At 41.9% G+C, this 17,255-nt stretch overlaps 1 protein-coding gene across 1 annotated transcript in view; it reads left to right on the top strand.

The window, feature by feature from the left end:
• Positions 1–17,255, top strand: part of DIAPH2 (diaphanous related formin 2) — a 757,596-nt gene that overhangs the window by 609,594 nt on the left and 130,747 nt on the right. Inside the window, exon 29 of the mRNA XM_081126081.1 lies at positions 12,362–12,457. Within this exon, the coding sequence (XP_080982207.1) occupies positions 12,362–12,457 (96 nt within the window). The remainder of the gene's footprint in view (positions 1–12,361; positions 12,458–17,255) is intronic.

The following is a 17,255-nucleotide window of genomic DNA, read 5'->3' as shown; positions in this document are numbered from 1 at the left end:
GAAGATTTCAGCAGTGAATAGATTCTCTAAACATACTTTTCCTTTTCTGTTGAAGGCAGTGCTGATGTGAGTGCTTAGTTGCTAAAACAAATAGAATAACACCTCCCAAGGTAGGTAATTGCTTTAAGAAATCATGGTACATTCCTTAATTCCTTTTCCTGAAATAGAAAATCCTAGTCCCGTTGAAGACCCAGATTCTGTACATTGTAAGGCATAGGTAGTGTATCCCTTCAGAGGATAAGGGTACATTTCCCTTGTACTGCAAATCACCGGCTGCCACAGAAGTACGGTGAAAAACCTGTCCTTACCATCTCTTTGTGGACTGCAGTTTCCCTTGTTGGTACAGGCTATAAATAGGAAATAAACAGTCAAATGAAATCAGGTAGTATGCAAAGATTTCACTGGTGGCTTTAGGTGAGCAAATCATAAAATGAACAAAATATTACCTGATCTTAAATCTTTGCCAAGAACCGTTTAGTAAGCTCTTCATGCTCCACCCTTTTGGCAGATGCCATTTTCTAACGCCATTTCTGAAGAGTAACAGATATTTGATTTTGAATATGTTTTTAATAATCCTTTTAAAGGAGGAAAAAATAATTAAGGATATTAAAAAATACTGCTGTTGAGTGGACAAGCAAAAAACCATAGTCTTCAACATCCTTTTTATTTAATAAAAATCAGCAGTTCCTCCTTTTATAACATATTTATCTGAGGTAATTTATCAGGATATGGACTGTACAAAAATAACTTGCTTTTCTAGCGTGGCCAGGCATGGCTCAGCGGTTGAGCACTGATCTAGGATCCAGGAGATCGCGGTTTGATTCCCAGTCATGGCACAGGCCCGGGTTGTGGGCTCGATCCCCAGCAGGGGGCGTGCGGGAGGCAGCTGATCAATGACTCTCTCATCAATGATGTTTCTCTCTCTCTGCCTTTCTCTTCCTCTCTGAAATCAATAAACATATATTTAAAAAAACAACTGCAATAAAAATAACTTGCTTTTCTAAATGGGAGATTTGGGGCTTCAGCAAACACTTAAGCCATTCCCAAAGTATAACATAGAAAGTAGGATGTTCTAAGAGCCAAAAAATCTGCAGTATTTTTTCGTTCTGCCCTGCAGATATATTACATATCAAACAAGTACAGATTTTCAGAGAGTATTTCTTTTTACTTGGATTGACCAGCAAGGTTTTTTATTAGCGAAAACGTCTCTTCATTTTCAAATTAGACTACATAGAGAAAGAAATACACAATTTACTTTTTTGCAGCAATGCAACCTTTAGAGGATGCCTCACAGTTCTCGGTTTCTCACCGTGCTGCCCACCAAGTAATCACCCAGTGGTTGTGTGTTGAAAGCCTGAAGGGATAAATTAAAAACTAAGTAAGGAATGTGCCGAGGGTATGGCCAAAGCAGTGCTGGTTAACTGTGTCTAATCCTCCCTGCTTTCCTCTCTGGAGCCTGCTGTCCCAAGATGAGAGGTTGTTGAACAAATTTGAAATTGTAAATCTTTTCTCCTTAAACCTAAGCCAGAAATTAGGTGCCTGTTCACAAGTCAGCCTCTTGCTGCAGCTCTAGCCATTTCAATAAAAACATAACAATATTTACAACCTTAGTGACTCAGTAGTAGCTAGATAACGACATGGTTACTTCATAAAATAATATATGATATAAACCATGGAAGTTTATTTTAATTAATTAAAAATTTTTCCCCATCACCATTTCTTCCCCTCTCTGCCCTCTTCCACCTCTACCCCCCCTGCAATCACCATATTGTTGTCTATGTTCATGGGTTCTCTGTCTCCCCTCCCTCCCCCCCCCTCTCCCCCCAGCCCCCCTCTTGCTCAATCCCTCTTTAAAAAGAAAAATCAAAGAAATGCTGAGGTCAAGCATTCACATCAACTTGAAATAACGCACTTATGAAGTTACACTCCTGAGAATGGGTCTTTAAGTGCAAGTATTTTCTCTGGTTTTACCAGCTTTTAGCAGGTTATTTAAACACAATTATCGTTTGTGGTTTTATATTAAAAGAACCACATAATGTTCAGAAATTGACATAATTATATCTCTTAGGTATTAGTGCCTAATTTTGTAATTCTCTAACATTTTCTACTAACTGGTCAACTCCCATGTAATTCAATGGCATCCCTATTATTTATTCGATAATCTGTAATTACAGACTTCCTCTAATGAAGCACCCTATGCTTTATTGCCCTGTGTTCCTGGGAGCTTTGTGGGTTTCAATTTTAGAAAATTTGAACTTAGAGGAGCTATTTCTTTCCCCAGATGAACATTATAAAGTAACAAAGAGGTTAATCACTGTTGCCTTGATTGTTTGAAACACCAAAAGGCTGTACCACCTAATATACAATTACCATATTACTTTTAATATGGCTTCTTTTTTAATTTAAAGGTTGGATTCAATTAAATGGTAGTAGCAGTCTGTTAAATTTATTATGAGTATCCGCCTTAGGGAGTTATTTATTTATTTATTTTGAAATTAAATTTTTCTATTGGAGACCAACTTCCTTTTATTTAATAAAACGTATAATTAAGGTCTATCTAAATTTTAATTATTTAACATAGCAGAATATTGTTGATATATCTTTGTATAAATTGTCTGAATTACCAGAATTTAGATCATTTGTATTTCCAAAGCACTCACTCTAGGAATTTGACCCCTTAAGTAGATCTAGTGAGCTAAAGTATATTTATATAATACTATCTTTCCAAAAGCTATATCCATTTAAAGTTGAAAGTGTATAGTATTTATAGTATTTGACTTTTTTGTTTACTTTTGTATTTTAGAATTTACATTAATCTTTGATTTATTAATTAGGCACATGAGGGAAGACATATAGGTGTGAACACTCAGGAAATACACAAAATGACAAAGAGAAGTAGCCTGGTCAGTGTGGTTGGAGGAGCCAAAGAAAAATCTGGAAACAGTTAATGAGACCTTTGGAGTTTGGATTTGATCTGATGAGAAGGGGGTGATGTGGTTAAAGTTATAGTTTAGTAATGTAGGAGACTGGAAACAGAGAATTCAACAATTGAGTCATGTGGTGGCAATGCAGATTAAGAGATGAGTGATAGACCTGGGGATGAAACTGGCTCTGTGACAGATTGCCTGGGAAGAAGTGGGCTAGCTTAGTCATTCTTTGAATTTGGAGATGAAGAAAACATACCAGAGGTCATTCTCTTCCAAGCCAGAGGGATAATCAGATAGGAGAAAATTGTGATGAGAAGTCATTAGGGGTGTGGTTGGGTTGGGAAGTCTGTGGATGAGTAAATCAATCTTAGACATGTGGAGTCGTGAGATGATAGGAAATTTTGTAAATAACATTACTCGGGGCCAGCTGATGATTTGGGCCTGAAATAGGAATGGGAGTTAATAGCAGGGATGCAAATGAAGGCATCTCAACCATAGAAGGAACTAGAAGCCTTGAAACTGAGATTATTTCCCAGAGTCCAAGAAATAAAGGCCACAGACTGTCCAGGGACACTTCGGTCAGCTTTCTAAATAACCTTTCAGCAACTTGTTTCAATTCCATCAGCAGACTGCAGTGAGATTGCTAGGAAGACAAATCCATTCCAGTTGATGGAGAAAGAATCCAGGTGTGTTCAGAGTCAAACTGGCTCTCTCCTGGAGCAGAGTATTGAACTCCTCTGAAGGAATTACTGAGGGATTTAGATCAAGGCTTAAAGGTAAATCCTTCCCTCTCCCATTTTGAAACATCAATCTAAATTACACTATTGAGTTACGATAATGCCTAGCAGAAGTACATGCCTTCGACTCCTTATCTGAGGCAAGTGGCAACAGGCGGCCTCTTAAACACTGCTGACCATGCTTTGTACCAGGCTCTCCTCCACTCCGTTCAGATTGGGCCAGAAATCTACTCTTGCCCCACGGACAGCCATCCGTAGGCTGGCGTATTTTGTTAGAGATGGCCTGTCATGAACACTCCTCCCAAAAGGCTCTTCTCTACTGGTTGAATCAGTTTGGTTCTTTCTCTTGGGGACTTTGGGCTCGAAGACTCAAAGAGGGATAATTAGTTTGCAGATGTCAGGAGGGAAAATAACAGATAGTAAGAGGAGGTGTGCTTGGGTAGAATACATGGGTAGGTGAGAATGGACATCGAAGCACTAAGGTAGTAACGTCAGTGGATGACTAGGCCTGTTGAAGCTGGAGGGAAGGAGTCTCGGTTGCACCTGGAATGGTGTTTCAGGTCTCCGTGAGGCCCATACAGCTGCTGGGGCCCGGGGCCTGTTCCCCCTTCCTTCTGCACACGTCCTTACATTCAACCCGCACCTCCTTGCAAGCCATGTACCATGGTTATCAAGAGGGTTAGAACAGTAGCCAGCTAACAGACATTCCCTCTTTCCTTTTCCACCCTCAGTGCCCCAACCCACTGGGCTATCTAAGAGCCCCAAGAGAGAGGGCTGGGAGGGGGAGTGAATGAGGGATCAGATTCTGCCACTCACTGTGTCCCTCAGGTGCGTGGGCCCCGAAGACTAACCAGCAACAGGGGAAGGAAACACCCTGAAGCAAAGATAAGATTAATATGTCAATTAGAACCAGAAAATTATGGCATCTTCCCAAGATGTCAGTAAGGGACATGAAAGGGGCATGTGACATTGCATGTCTCAGGGCAGTGATGAAGAAAATGAGAAACAGTTTTATGTTTATACCTTTACTGAGTTGAGACTGCTTAATAAACTGGTTATATATGCTTGTTTTCAATCTGCTTTTGCAAAAAAAGCAAAAGCGTATAGTATCACCACGGTGAAAGAAAGATATGCTCCGGACTGTGAAAGGGGTAGCTGTAATAAGGATACATAAGTTGGCAGCCGTGTGTCTTTTCTCGACATTCAAAAAGCAAGGTGGTCAGCCCTGGCTGGTGTAGCTCAATTGGTTGGGCATTGTCCCGTGCACCCAAAGGTGGCAGGTTCGATCCCCAGTTGGGTGCATAAGGGAGGCAACCCATTGATGTTTCTATCTCACATAGATGTCTCTCCCCCCTCCCTCTCCCCTCTCCCCCCTCCCTCCCTCTCTCTCTCCCCTTCCTCTCTCCTCTCTCCCTCTCCCTCTCCCTCTCTCTCTCTCTCTCTCTCCTTCTTCTCCCCCCTCTCCCTCTCTCTCTCCCCTTCCTCTCTCTCTAAAATCAATCAAAACATATCCTTGGGTGAGGATTACAAAAATAAATAAGGTGGTCATGCGTGCATGCATACATGAGACTTATGCATTTTAAAAATAGATAAACAGCAGTTAAGTTCCGTGCAGAAAGCGGAGTTAGGTGGTTACTGCCTGCCTGTAGTTGTGCAGGAGCCCGCCGAGAGGAGAGCTGGCCCACTGCGGAACCGGTGAGCAGAAAGAACGCTGATGGGTGTGACAGCTGGGCTAGCACATGGTGCACGGCCCACTTGTTTCCTGCACTCGGAGCATCAGCCCATTTAGAGTACCGGTTTTGCGATTTACATTTTTATACTTGGTGGTGGGCTGCCGTTTTTTTTCTGTGGTGTGTGATAGTTGCTAAAACCCCCTGACTTCACTCTCGTGGGGGCCGTTCTTGAAAAGCTGCTTCCGCTCCGACACCTACCCCAGGCCTGTGCTGGGCGCCCAGGAAAGTACAAGGAGAAGGCAAAACCACCCCTTTCCCTCTCCTCCCCGCCGCTAGGCCGTGCTGGTGTTTCTTATGAAGATGGGAGGCCATGGTGTTATATTCTGATGTGGCAGCGCAGTTGAAGTCCATGGGGAAGGGGCTAGGTCTTCTGCAAAGCTGCTGAATTGGCTCCATGCCCCTCGGAGGCTGGTTCTCAGGCAGGAAATCTGAGCTTGGAAAGCAGGTACCCCACTGGCCTTGGAAAAACCTCTCTACTCTTTCTGTAGCTGTTCTTTAGGCACCGGACCTCGAGGACTCCTGAACGTAAACCCAGGTAGAAGTGCTTGTGTAACCGTTGCCTCGTCATTCTTGGCTTCGCCCCTCTAAATGGAAGCATCTCAGTTTCCAGGGGCCTTGCAGGGACTGCTCACGTCCTTTGCCACCTGCCAGGGCGAGCCCTTGCTTTACCCATACTGAGGCTGCCTAGGCCCTTCCGCACGGCAGGGGCAGGTGGTGAGCTCCCTTGTGTCCCTACCTCGCGCGACGTTGATATTGACAGTGTGCTCTAGATCAGGGTCCGCAAACTTCCTTCTGTAAAGGGTCAGATAGTAAGTATTGTAGGCCTCAGAGGCCAGAAGGTCTCTGTTGCAACTCCTCAACCCTGCCGTTGCAGCGTGAAAGCGGCACAGGCAGTGCGTAATGAACCGAGCATGGCCCTCCCTGTTCCAGTCAGACCAGGCCTTCGGTAAAGGAGCCCAACTTTTTCCATGGACTGCAATTTGAATTTTGTGAAATTTTTCACGTAGCACACAATATTCTTACGATGTTTTAGACACCTTTGGAAATCGGAAAACCATTGTTAGCACGTAGGCCATACAAAAACAGGTGGTGGTCTGGATTTAACCACTAGGGCTCTAGTTTGTCAACCCCTGCTCTAGAGATACGCTCCCTAGGTTCTAATGCTGGTCTGTCACCTCCCAACTATGTGACCCTGAGCGAGTTGCTTTGCCTAAATATGCCTGTCTCTTTGCCCAGAAAATAGGTTGATGTGAGGCTTCTCTTAGGACAGGGCCTGACATAAATAGTATGTTCTCAATAAATGACAGATATTCTTTATATATATATATATATGTTGTTATTGATTTCAGAGAGAGGAAGGGAGAGGGAGAGAGAGAGAAACATCAATGAGAGAGAGTCATTGATCGGCTGCCTCCTGCACACCCCCTTCTGGGGATCGAGCCCGCAACCGGGCCCTGTGCCCTGACTGGGAATTGAACCATGATCTCCTGGATCCTAGGTCGACGCCCAACTGCTGAACACTGGCCAGGCCATGGCAGATATTCTTAATATTCCTACAAAACATCTTTGTCTTGTTTTTCAGACAGTAACTTAGATTTACTTTGGTGGATGGTTCTGAATTGAGTTAAATTTGTTCTTTCTCCAAGTTTGTTTTTGCTTAGTTTTCCCTTCACAAGTGTTCTATGCCCTTAGTAAATGATTGATTCTGATAAGACACACGAAGTATTTCAAAGGTCTCTTTGAAATATTAATTACTTAAAATATTGAATGTGAGATATTTTACCAGAGGCATCAACAGTGGTTCTCTGGTAAGCGTTAACATTCAGGTTTATTGGGTGTTTGCTTATTTATAGAATGTGTAATTTCTTGTCCCAATCTTCTAGCATATAGATAAACTGGGAGAAAAAAAATGAAGACGCATAAACATTATTTTTTAACTACCATTACTATCAAGCTGTCTTACCTTAGGCAAGCTGCCAAAAATGTGCCTCTGGCCAAAAAAGTTTCTTCACGAAAACTCTTTTGTGTTAGCAAGCTCCTTTTTAAAGTGCAAATACATCAGGGAAAGTTACTCACCAATTCAGTTCCCCTGACAAACTTGGAGGTAGTACCTATCATGTAGATATTTGGGGAGATACCACCTTATCCGGCACTGTTCATCACTTTGGAGTGGAATATCCATTTTATCCTGTGACCCTAGTACAGTACCTTTTCCATGACAATGTACCTAAAACATTAACCTTAAAATTATTATGGAGGAGTAGTATTCACGATGAAGTTTATCAGGGTTCTGATGAGTTATTTCACTGTAGGAAACTATTAATTACCTGTTCTGGCAAGGAGATAACAGGATGAATGAGCTCTCTAACCAACATTTCCCCCTATAGTTTTAACTTTGATTGCTCTGAGATTAATTTTGCTTTTTGGTGCGCACCACTGTGCAAGGCCTCAACCTGGGAGTGTAATGTTTTTCTGTTTTGTTTTACAAATTTTCAACTGCTGCATAATGTAATTGCTACACTGCCCCTAGCTCATCCTGTGGTTTCTGGTAATTTCTTCTAAGTTCCTGTTTCCTCGTTTCCCTCTTGGAAGTTTTCCTCTTTTGAATAGGAGCGTCTGCCTTCATTATTTCCCTTTGAACTTTATACCCTCTTTATACTTAGGCCCCCTTTCAGCCTCTTTTGAATAATATCTTGATTTTCTTAAACACTTTCCATGGCCATAAATAGCTTCATAGACTATTATCCTAGTTGCCATCTAGGATGGCAACTAGTTGGTTTTCCAAGTCCTTCTCCATTCTTCACTCACATCTAGTGAAACTGCAAACTACCAAAACCCTCCCATCAGGTAGAGGCCTTCTAGATACTTGTGGGCTGTAGTACAAGCTGCTTAGGTTTTGGTCATGTCTGTTGATACAGTGCTTTGCCTCATGGTTTGATTTCATTTATTTCTGACTCATTTATGGTTTACTATTGCCCTTAGATATTAAGGTCCTGCAGTACAATGTGTTATCTCCATCATATTATGGCTGCCTTTTGCTCGGTCTATTACTATTTATTGTTCCATGTTGAATTATAAAAGCTATTTGTCAGCCCTGTGCCTTCATTTTTTTTCAATTCCCAGAGAAGGGATTTTGACCCCCTCTTCTTTGATAACTGAGCAGCCTTCTAGCTTTGTTTCATCTACAAATCCATACATCTTGCAGCATGGTCTTAATCTGGACCATAATAGACAGCATAGAAAAGATTGAATCCAGCAGTGGTCCTATCCTCTCTGGTCCAGTTGTGTCTTAGGTTCTCTGTCATGGATACGTCCACAATTAACCATTTTATTTTGCCCAGGGTTATAGGCAGAATAATATTTGTCACTGCCAATTAAATTGTGTTCTATGTATAATTCATTTCTCTCCCACCCTGGTCCATTTTGAGACTGATCTGAAATGTCACCTTTATCATGTCCCTATCTTGCTGAAGATCTACCAGTGACTTTTAGAGCCCCTTGAAGCACGTTCAGACTTCTCTCTTTGATATCCAAGTCTCTTTAAAGAGACCTTTGCTCTGACCTTACCTATCCTACTATAACTCCTGTAGCTTTCAACTCTGTTGCTCTCCTCATGGTTTATCAGGCACACCACACATATTTAATATCAGGTAGCTACACTGACTCAAAATGACCTCAACATGGTTTTCCCTTTCAAAATTATATGGTATGAACAGGCAAAACTAATATATGGTGGTAAAAATCAGAGCAGAGGTTGCCTCTGAATAGTGTGGGCAAGAGGGAACTTACTGGAGGTGATGGAAATGTTCAATATCTTGATTGTGGTGGCGATTACATGGGTGTAGCATACGCCTTCTCAGCAGGGGCAATATCACCCCCACGGGGATGAATGTTGGCTCTTGGGGAGGTGGGCAGAAAAAAATCTTAGATATTACAATAGTTTGCAGCTCTCTGAAGAGCCATAGTACATAAACAGATATGTAGTATATCTGTGGTATTAAATTTTAATGATGGGAAATTAGGCAAAAGATGTCTAAAAAGGTTCCTTGGGGGGAGGGGGCATGATAATGAGAGAAAGAGTTCAGAAACATGATCTCACATAATATTTTGATCAGTGTTGTCAGATGGCAACCACTATAAAATAAATGGGATTTATTTTTTGATTCCTCTCTATGTTGTATTTGTTTTCCATCTTTTTATCTACACAATATGACAGCATTAAAGAATTTTATTGAAATGGTATCTATGATGTCATTATGTTACAGATTTTTTTCACTTTTGCATATTATTTATGTAAAATCATAAATACATACTGTTTTGTATTCTGTTGTTTTCACTTGTATACATTATATTCATTTTTCTACATAATCTTTATAATGACTTTTTATAAGGACACGTCAAATTCAGTTGTATTGTGGCTCTCTTCTGGTTGTACTTCTCTAACTCTAAAATTCTTCCCATGTCGTCTTTGCAGTTCTGCTTGTCCTGACTTCCTATTAAAATTGGGGTCCCCAGGAACTGCATGTTCTGCCCCCTCCTCTTTTCACACGCTGTCTCATCCATCTTCCAGCAGCACTCAGACCTTTTTAGTTCCAGCCCAGATTTCACTCCTGGGTTCCAGGCTCATATTTCCAACTTTTTACTGGCTATCGCTACTAAGATATTCCTTAAAAAATAATCTCAAAGAAATCATCACATTTTCTCAAACTTGTTTATCCCTGGTCATCTAGACTCCTTCCCTTCCCCTTGATCTCATCAACCCAGCCGGGTCCTATTGACAGCATTAAGAACTTCACAATATCTATCTTCTCCATTCACTCTGCTATCCTATCCCCTTAGTTCAGTCCTTTATCTCTTACTGAGACAATTACCCTAAACTCCTAAATACCTCCCTGCCTTCTGTCATGCTGTCTTTTCCACCACAGTGCTGTTTGACAAGTCTTTATAGAGTAAATCTGATCAAGTCCCTTCCTATTGCTTATGGCGACACTGCCCAATACAGTAGCCACGGGCCACATATAGCTGCTGAGCACTCGAAATGTAGCTAATCTGGAGTGAAATGTGATGAAATAAAAACATTACATTTTGAACACTTAGTCTGATAAAATGAATGTAAAATATATAATTGTATATATTAACTATTTATGTAATATATTCAAATTAACTTCATCTGGTTTTTTTTTTAATATGGCTACTAGAAAATTTAAACCATGTGGCTCACATTTGTGGCATGCATCATAGATCTGTTGGACAGTGCTGGGTTACAGGATAATGCCCAAACTGTATCATAAAATTATGGTCTTTCATCGTCTGGCCACCATATGCCTAGTCCTTTTCATCTTCGGCTAGCTATCTTGCCAAGAGGACTGGTCTTGGTGTCAGATCCATCTGGGTTCATTGCTGGGCCCTTCTACATGCCAGCGGTGTGAGCTGGAGCAAGAAGCTTAACCTCTCCAAGTTTTAGGATCCCCAGCTGAGAAACAGAGAATGCCCATTTCGCTGTGTTGCTGGGCGGATTAAAAGACACAACAAATGTCAAGCGCCTCCTGCATGAAATCTAATTTTCCTAGATTCGTTCCAGCCACGCCCAACGACTTTCAGTTCCTCTTTTCTTTCTGTTGTAAAGAGCAGGTGTTTGTTCAGATGCCTGCAGCCTTCATGTTCCTAAAAGGGCACAACCCCCTTTATGTCTTTGGTCACTAGGGTTCTACTTCCCTTATATTTTTCCTGTTTTCACCAAGCATTAGACCTGAGGACCTCTGTTTACCTGTATTATTTTTTTTTAATCATTCAGTATCCTCTCCTAGAGAATTCATTTTAGAATAAATGTAATGTGGGAGAAATCTCAAGTCAAATGAACAGTGTAATCATAAAGATTTTAGCTTGTTCTTGCCCCATAAGAGAATATTTTCCTTCTGTGATCTGACACCCCATAGTCCATTCTTTAAACAAAGTGGGATTTAAATTTAACTTGAGAATAGCATTAGAAACAATTTCCTCTTCCTCAAGCCTCCCTCTGACTTTCCGTCACCCTCCTGCCTCCAAATGCCCCCTGCCCCAGACCCACACATTAGCTGCCACTCGCACTAGCCATCTCGTTAGGGCCCTTGTCCTCGGCTGGGCCAGTGCCTTACCCACAGTCTAGGAGAGAGTTTCTGGCAATTGACACCTTGAGACAGACGCTCTAACAAACCTGAAAGTGTTTTTGATGGCCAGAGTTTTCAGAGGCGAAATGTTCTATATGTTTCCATTAGGAATCTCCATAAACATTGAGTCCTCGCTTGTGGATCCTTAACAGTTCTTTCCCATAGGAAGAGCTTAGAAACACAGCAGCATCCTAAAAGCAATGATGAGACTCTGGCTAATGTTTCTCGAATGTAAAATGTGGCCTTTCAGATGATGTGGTCACCTTTTTTTTTTTTAACAATGTCAGCATTTCTAAATGGGAATAGGATGCGGGTTAGGTAGGAATTGAATGCAAATGTGTTTCACAGATAGTGTCCTTTGAGATCATGGCAGATGACGGCTGAATGCTGAAGGTATTAATACAATCAGTATTTAACCTCGTGTAACTCTGCTCCATCAAATCACACCCTGTGCATTGATTGCATTAAGCCGGGTCAGTGGGTTCTTGCTCAGGAATATCTTATAAGAATCTTAACAGGAAGGCAGCAGTAGCTGATCAGCTACTGTTTATTTGCATACTGAGCATGTCATCAATAATACAAAAGACAAGGTCTTTAAGTTGAAAGAACAGTGGGATTGGCATGAATTTTGCTTAATGGTGCGTAATAAGCAAAGTAGTCTGTGGTGCCAGAAACTGACAGGATCCATTATGTTAAAACAGATATATGTCTTTAATTTAGGGGTATTATGTAAATCTGACAGGAGTTTTTTCCCTTTATTTTCCTGTAGTTTAACTTTAATTGCTCCAAGATTAATTCCGATTTCTCCTTCCCTCCAGAGGGTGATGAGACTGGCGTGATGGATAATCTTCTCGAAGCCCTACAATCAGGAGCAGCATTCCGAGACCGCAGAAAGCGGATTCCCAGGAATCCAGGTAAGACCCCTTCCAGCTCACTGGTACTGTAAAACCTGAATGTTCAGAGCCAAGGCACACCACCTCCCCCAAAAAAATACAACATAAACTTTCCCCGCGAAGATATTTTTTAACACTTGATCTCAGCTCATGTGTGAAATCTCAGCAGGCTTCTCCATCTACATGATTGCAAATTTCAACCTGGTAAAAGTATCTTCAAATAACTGTAGACTTTGCCAAAAAAAAAAAAATCAGAAACAAGGACTCCCACTGTGTTTAATATTAAATATTTTAATTGTTATTTTATGAGCATGTGGTTTGGGTGGAAGGTGTGGTTTAAAACCATAAATGTAATTAAATCATTAAAGTAATTGGCCCTGAGGCTGGAGCATTAGCTGTTCGCAGGTAAGTAAACTGAGATAACATTTCTTTCTAAACGCCGTTTTCACTTTGCTGTATAGTCCATTCTCCATGTTAACAGGGAGAGGGGGGAGGCACAGATAACCTACGATCCCCCAAAGTCCCAGGCATTGGGACACATGTTTGTGTGTGTTTTTGATCAGTGACAAAGCCACACAATGAAAGCTGATCTCAAGGGAATTAGAAACGTGAAAAGAACCTCCCTCACTCAAGGGTAACTAGACAGTTGTCCACTTTCCCTGTTTGTTCCCTGTGGCCAAGGGAAATAGGAGTCCCCTCGGGATAATCCAAATAGGCTGAGCTTTCCACCTCCTCTAAGTAAGTTCTTATATTTTTTAGTTCATATCTTTCTTAAAGTAGAGGAAGAAATGAGGTGTGTTGATTTTTAATGTCCTCTTCATGGGCTGTGAAGCTATACAGAGAAGTAAATAAAAAAGGAAAAATTAATAGTAAATATGTAAACTGTACTTCATTTAGAGTTATAAGATTGGCCTTGAATAGCCTGCAGTTTAAAAAATATTCTGTATTTGGACTGTAAACTATCGTATGTCATCAGAATGCAAATTGGTGGCTCTCAAAACCATTGTATAACCAACCCGTGAAAGAAATGGAGCCCAGCGCAGAGCTGTCCGGGAAGCTCTGGGCAGTGGTGAGATGTATGGCAGAAAGCACTATAAGCTCTGTTCATCTGTGCACATGTGGGTGAATTCTGATGGGTGGTTTAGCCTGAAGGTAAGATGTGGTTGAGAGGAGAGAAGTATTCTGGCTGGGGCATGAGACTGCTCCGTGCGTATGAAGACGTTGAAGATGGCCCGCAGAAAGAGTGCGGGCCTGGAGGAAAAAACTGTAAACTCCCTAGTTAGCTGTTGCCGGTAATTTCTCAAGGTGATGCTGCCTGGCAGAACGTCAGGAGCGCTGCTGCTCTGGGACTGAGGTGGCAGCCCGCCTGGCCTCAGTTTTTGTGAAGGGACAGCGTCCCGCCACGCTATCAGGGAAACAGAAACCTTCACTGCTCTTTCTTGAACTGTCAAAACATGAATAGGCAGTGGGAAGCAAACTGAAATAATTTTTAGATCCATTGAGTTCACTGTTAAGTGGCTGATAAGTAAAAGTTATTCTGCTCCTTGAAAGAACTGCCGTCATCCCTCTAGTCTGTTTATTTTAAAAATACATTTGCTAAGGCCTCTGTCTGATTAGTCTCACACCTCAGACTGACTCTAGAAAGCCTCCTGGGAGGGAGAGATCATTCCATGGGGTTTCTGTGAGTTTGGCACTCAAGGGAATACAGTGTTGTCAACTGTGAAACACCAAGAATATATTCAGAAACTGCATAAATGTATAGTATTGATTCCAAGTAATCTAAATTGAGCTCTGCTTTGGTTTGTAGCTGGAGTGCCTCCGTGAACACATAGAGTCAAAAATGTCAGCCTATTTAGCCCTGGCAGTCATTCCAAGTGGCAGCAGCCAACGCAAGTGTCCAGCGGTAAAAAGAAACTAGAGGGCAGACAGTGGCAGTGATTGGTGAAGCATCTTGGACATCAGTGGAAGGGCTTGGAGAGAGGGAGAGTGGAAGGCAGGCACAGAGTGGACAAGTCTGCCAAAAACTCTCCCGCCTGCTTGCCTCTTTTTATGAGCAACAGAACCGAGGACTCTTCCAGATTTCCTCCTTGTTCCTGCCTTTCCTAGCTAGATCATCTTTTCCCGCTGGCCCCTTTTTGTGTTGACTTTCTTAGGCACCTCATTTGGTTCCTTTCCAAGATCCCACTGACTTTATATTGTTACAGTTTTCCTGTTCAACACTGGCATCCTCGTGCATCCAACAATCACCGCTTCAACTTGATGAGATACAAGCAGTAAAACCAAATTATAAAAAATGGCTTATTTTCTCCAAGCAAAGTAAAATAAGGGGAAATAGCCAAAAATCTGAAATCATGGTCAACCACAGACAGCAAAGATGTGTAGGGCACTTCTCGCCATCTCCGTTAGCATCGCTTACAGATGGGAGTAGCGGTGTGTAAAATACAGAGCTCTACAGTTCTGCTTCTCATTGCAGTGTTTTCAGTTTTCACATTTAAACAAAATGAGGTGAGAATTTGTATTCTTCATTAGAAAATTAAAATGTTAATAAATGGGATGATTAGTTGCCTAAATTACAGATCTTCCACACTGAGCCTCTGTCCCCTCCCCAAGAGTAACCCACATTAGGTAACTCAGAAGGAGCTCCCAAATATTGCCACCAGCAAATTCAGCTGAGTGCGCTGTTTCTATTAAGGGCACCGAAAGACATTTTAAGGGAGACTATCATATCAGGAGTGATATTTAAATATTAATAACTGGTGTAACGCAGGTCCCAACCAGTCAGAATATACACAGGCAATAGATGGCCACAGTGGTTATACTAATTCAGACTGGCCAAATAGCAACCCGGATTACAGCTTTGCTGAAGTCCAACTCTGAGATTAGGAAATGAGCCCTGAAACATTCATTAATTTATCATACATCTGTTCTATGAAAGGTACTATACTACAAATGATAGAAGATGCAGAAATAATTAAAATAAGATATCCTTAGTTATAAGACACTTGTGTCTTGTAGGAAAGACTGCAGAGCGAGGCCGACGATAATAGGAATTATGCAAAAGGCGCTAATAACACACTTTGTGAGTTCAGGGAAGGGAAATATCATGACTTAATGGATAGATCAGGGGAAAAAAATCATGGCAAAAAAGGCTTGGAAGGGTGAGAAGGGATTTCAGCAATAGGAGTTGGAGGTGGGGATAGTAAGCATTTCAATCCAGTGAAATGTCATTAAGAAAAATACGGAGGTAAGAAAATGCAAAATATTTTGGGAGAATGGCAAATAGTACAGCCTGTAGTTCTATAAAGTGTAAAAGTTTGGAGATGATTCTGGAAAAGTAGGTTGGTGCCACATCATAGGGTGCTTGAATAAGGTACTAAGGTGTTAGCATATAAGCCTTTGGGCCACGGGGATATACTGAAGGCTCTTAAGCAGTGGGGGATCATGATCAAAGCTATCTATTAGGACATCTCATTTCTAGAAGAGCGAGTGATGAGCGAGGGCAATGCTGTCATGTTCTCAGAGGAGAGAATGTAGGGGGAGGAGGAGTAACCAGAAGTCCAGGGTGATTGCAGGGTTTTGGGTGTGGTTAGTTGGGAGGACAGTTGGGTTACAAGAAAAAACTGTTAAGATCAGGAAGGTGAGTGCTGATGGGAGATCAATTCCGACTGGGGTACGTGAAACTGAAGGTGGTAGCAATGCACTGAGGTCAAGATGTTCGGAAGCTTCTTGAAAATACGGGGATAGATTTCATCACAACGTGGTTGAGTTCGTGAGCTTCCTGGAAATGGAAGAGAGACTGTTAGTGGGATTATGAAGAGAGAAGCGATCCGAAACCAGAACCTTGAAAATGCCTGCACTTAGGAGCTAAAAATAGAACTAGCAAAGGAGAGACAAGGAGCAGTTGGGCAGGTAGGAGGAGAATAAAGACACTATTGTTCTAGAAGCAAAGGAAGAGGCAAGTGTTAAGAAGGCAAGAAAGTTGCCCTGCTGGGTGCCTCAGTAGGTTGGAGCGTCGTCCCACACACCAAAAGGCTGCAGGTTCCACTCCCAGGCAGGGCACCTGTGGGAGGCGACCGATCAATGTTTCTCTTTCACATCGATGTTTCCCTCCCTCTCTCCCCTTTCCTCTCTCTTTAAAATCAATAAAAAACATATCCTTGGGTGACGATTTTAAAGGGGGGGAGTGCAGAAAGTTGGGCATATTCAACAATGGCATATACTACAGGGGAATCAAAAAGGAGAAGACTAATGCTTCGCCACTTGGGAGCTTTCTAGTAACTTTTCAAGAGCGTTTTTTCAATATTGAGACAGAACTGGGAGCTGAATTCAGGAACTAAGCAATGAGTAGATAGTGAGGCTGTAGGGATAGATAGTATTCATTCAATGATTGAGCCATCTGTTGAATGCCTCCTGGGTGTCCTGTACTGGGTTAGGTACTGAGGATGCGGCACCAAATAGGCCACTTGCCTCAAGGAGTTTCACACTGTCTGGGAAACATGAATGTAAGCCATGGGATACAATTGCAACACAGTCTTACATGTGCCGTAATGAGACAGGAATTGCATGCTGGGGCAGCACAGGACTTAGAGTAACTCCCCCACCCCCTCACCTCTCGAGAGCCTTTGCATCCCTAGAATGTGGACTGTGCTTTCTAGAAGCTTAGCGAGTAGAAGGACCATCTCAGCTTTCCTTAATAACCTAGCATGGATCTATCCTTTATGAATTTTGCTAAATCTTTCTGTAGCCTCTTTGGATAAATTTAATTTTTTTAAAAATATATATCTTTATTGATTTCAGAGAGAGGAAGGGAGAGGGGGAG

This window comes from Miniopterus schreibersii, assembly GCF_964146895.1.
Source record: "Miniopterus schreibersii genome assembly, chromosome: X".
NCBI lineage: Eukaryota > Metazoa > Chordata > Mammalia > Chiroptera > Miniopteridae > Miniopterus > Miniopterus schreibersii.
Note: the sequence above shows the minus strand (reverse complement) of the source record. Positions and strands in the feature narration are given on the sequence as shown.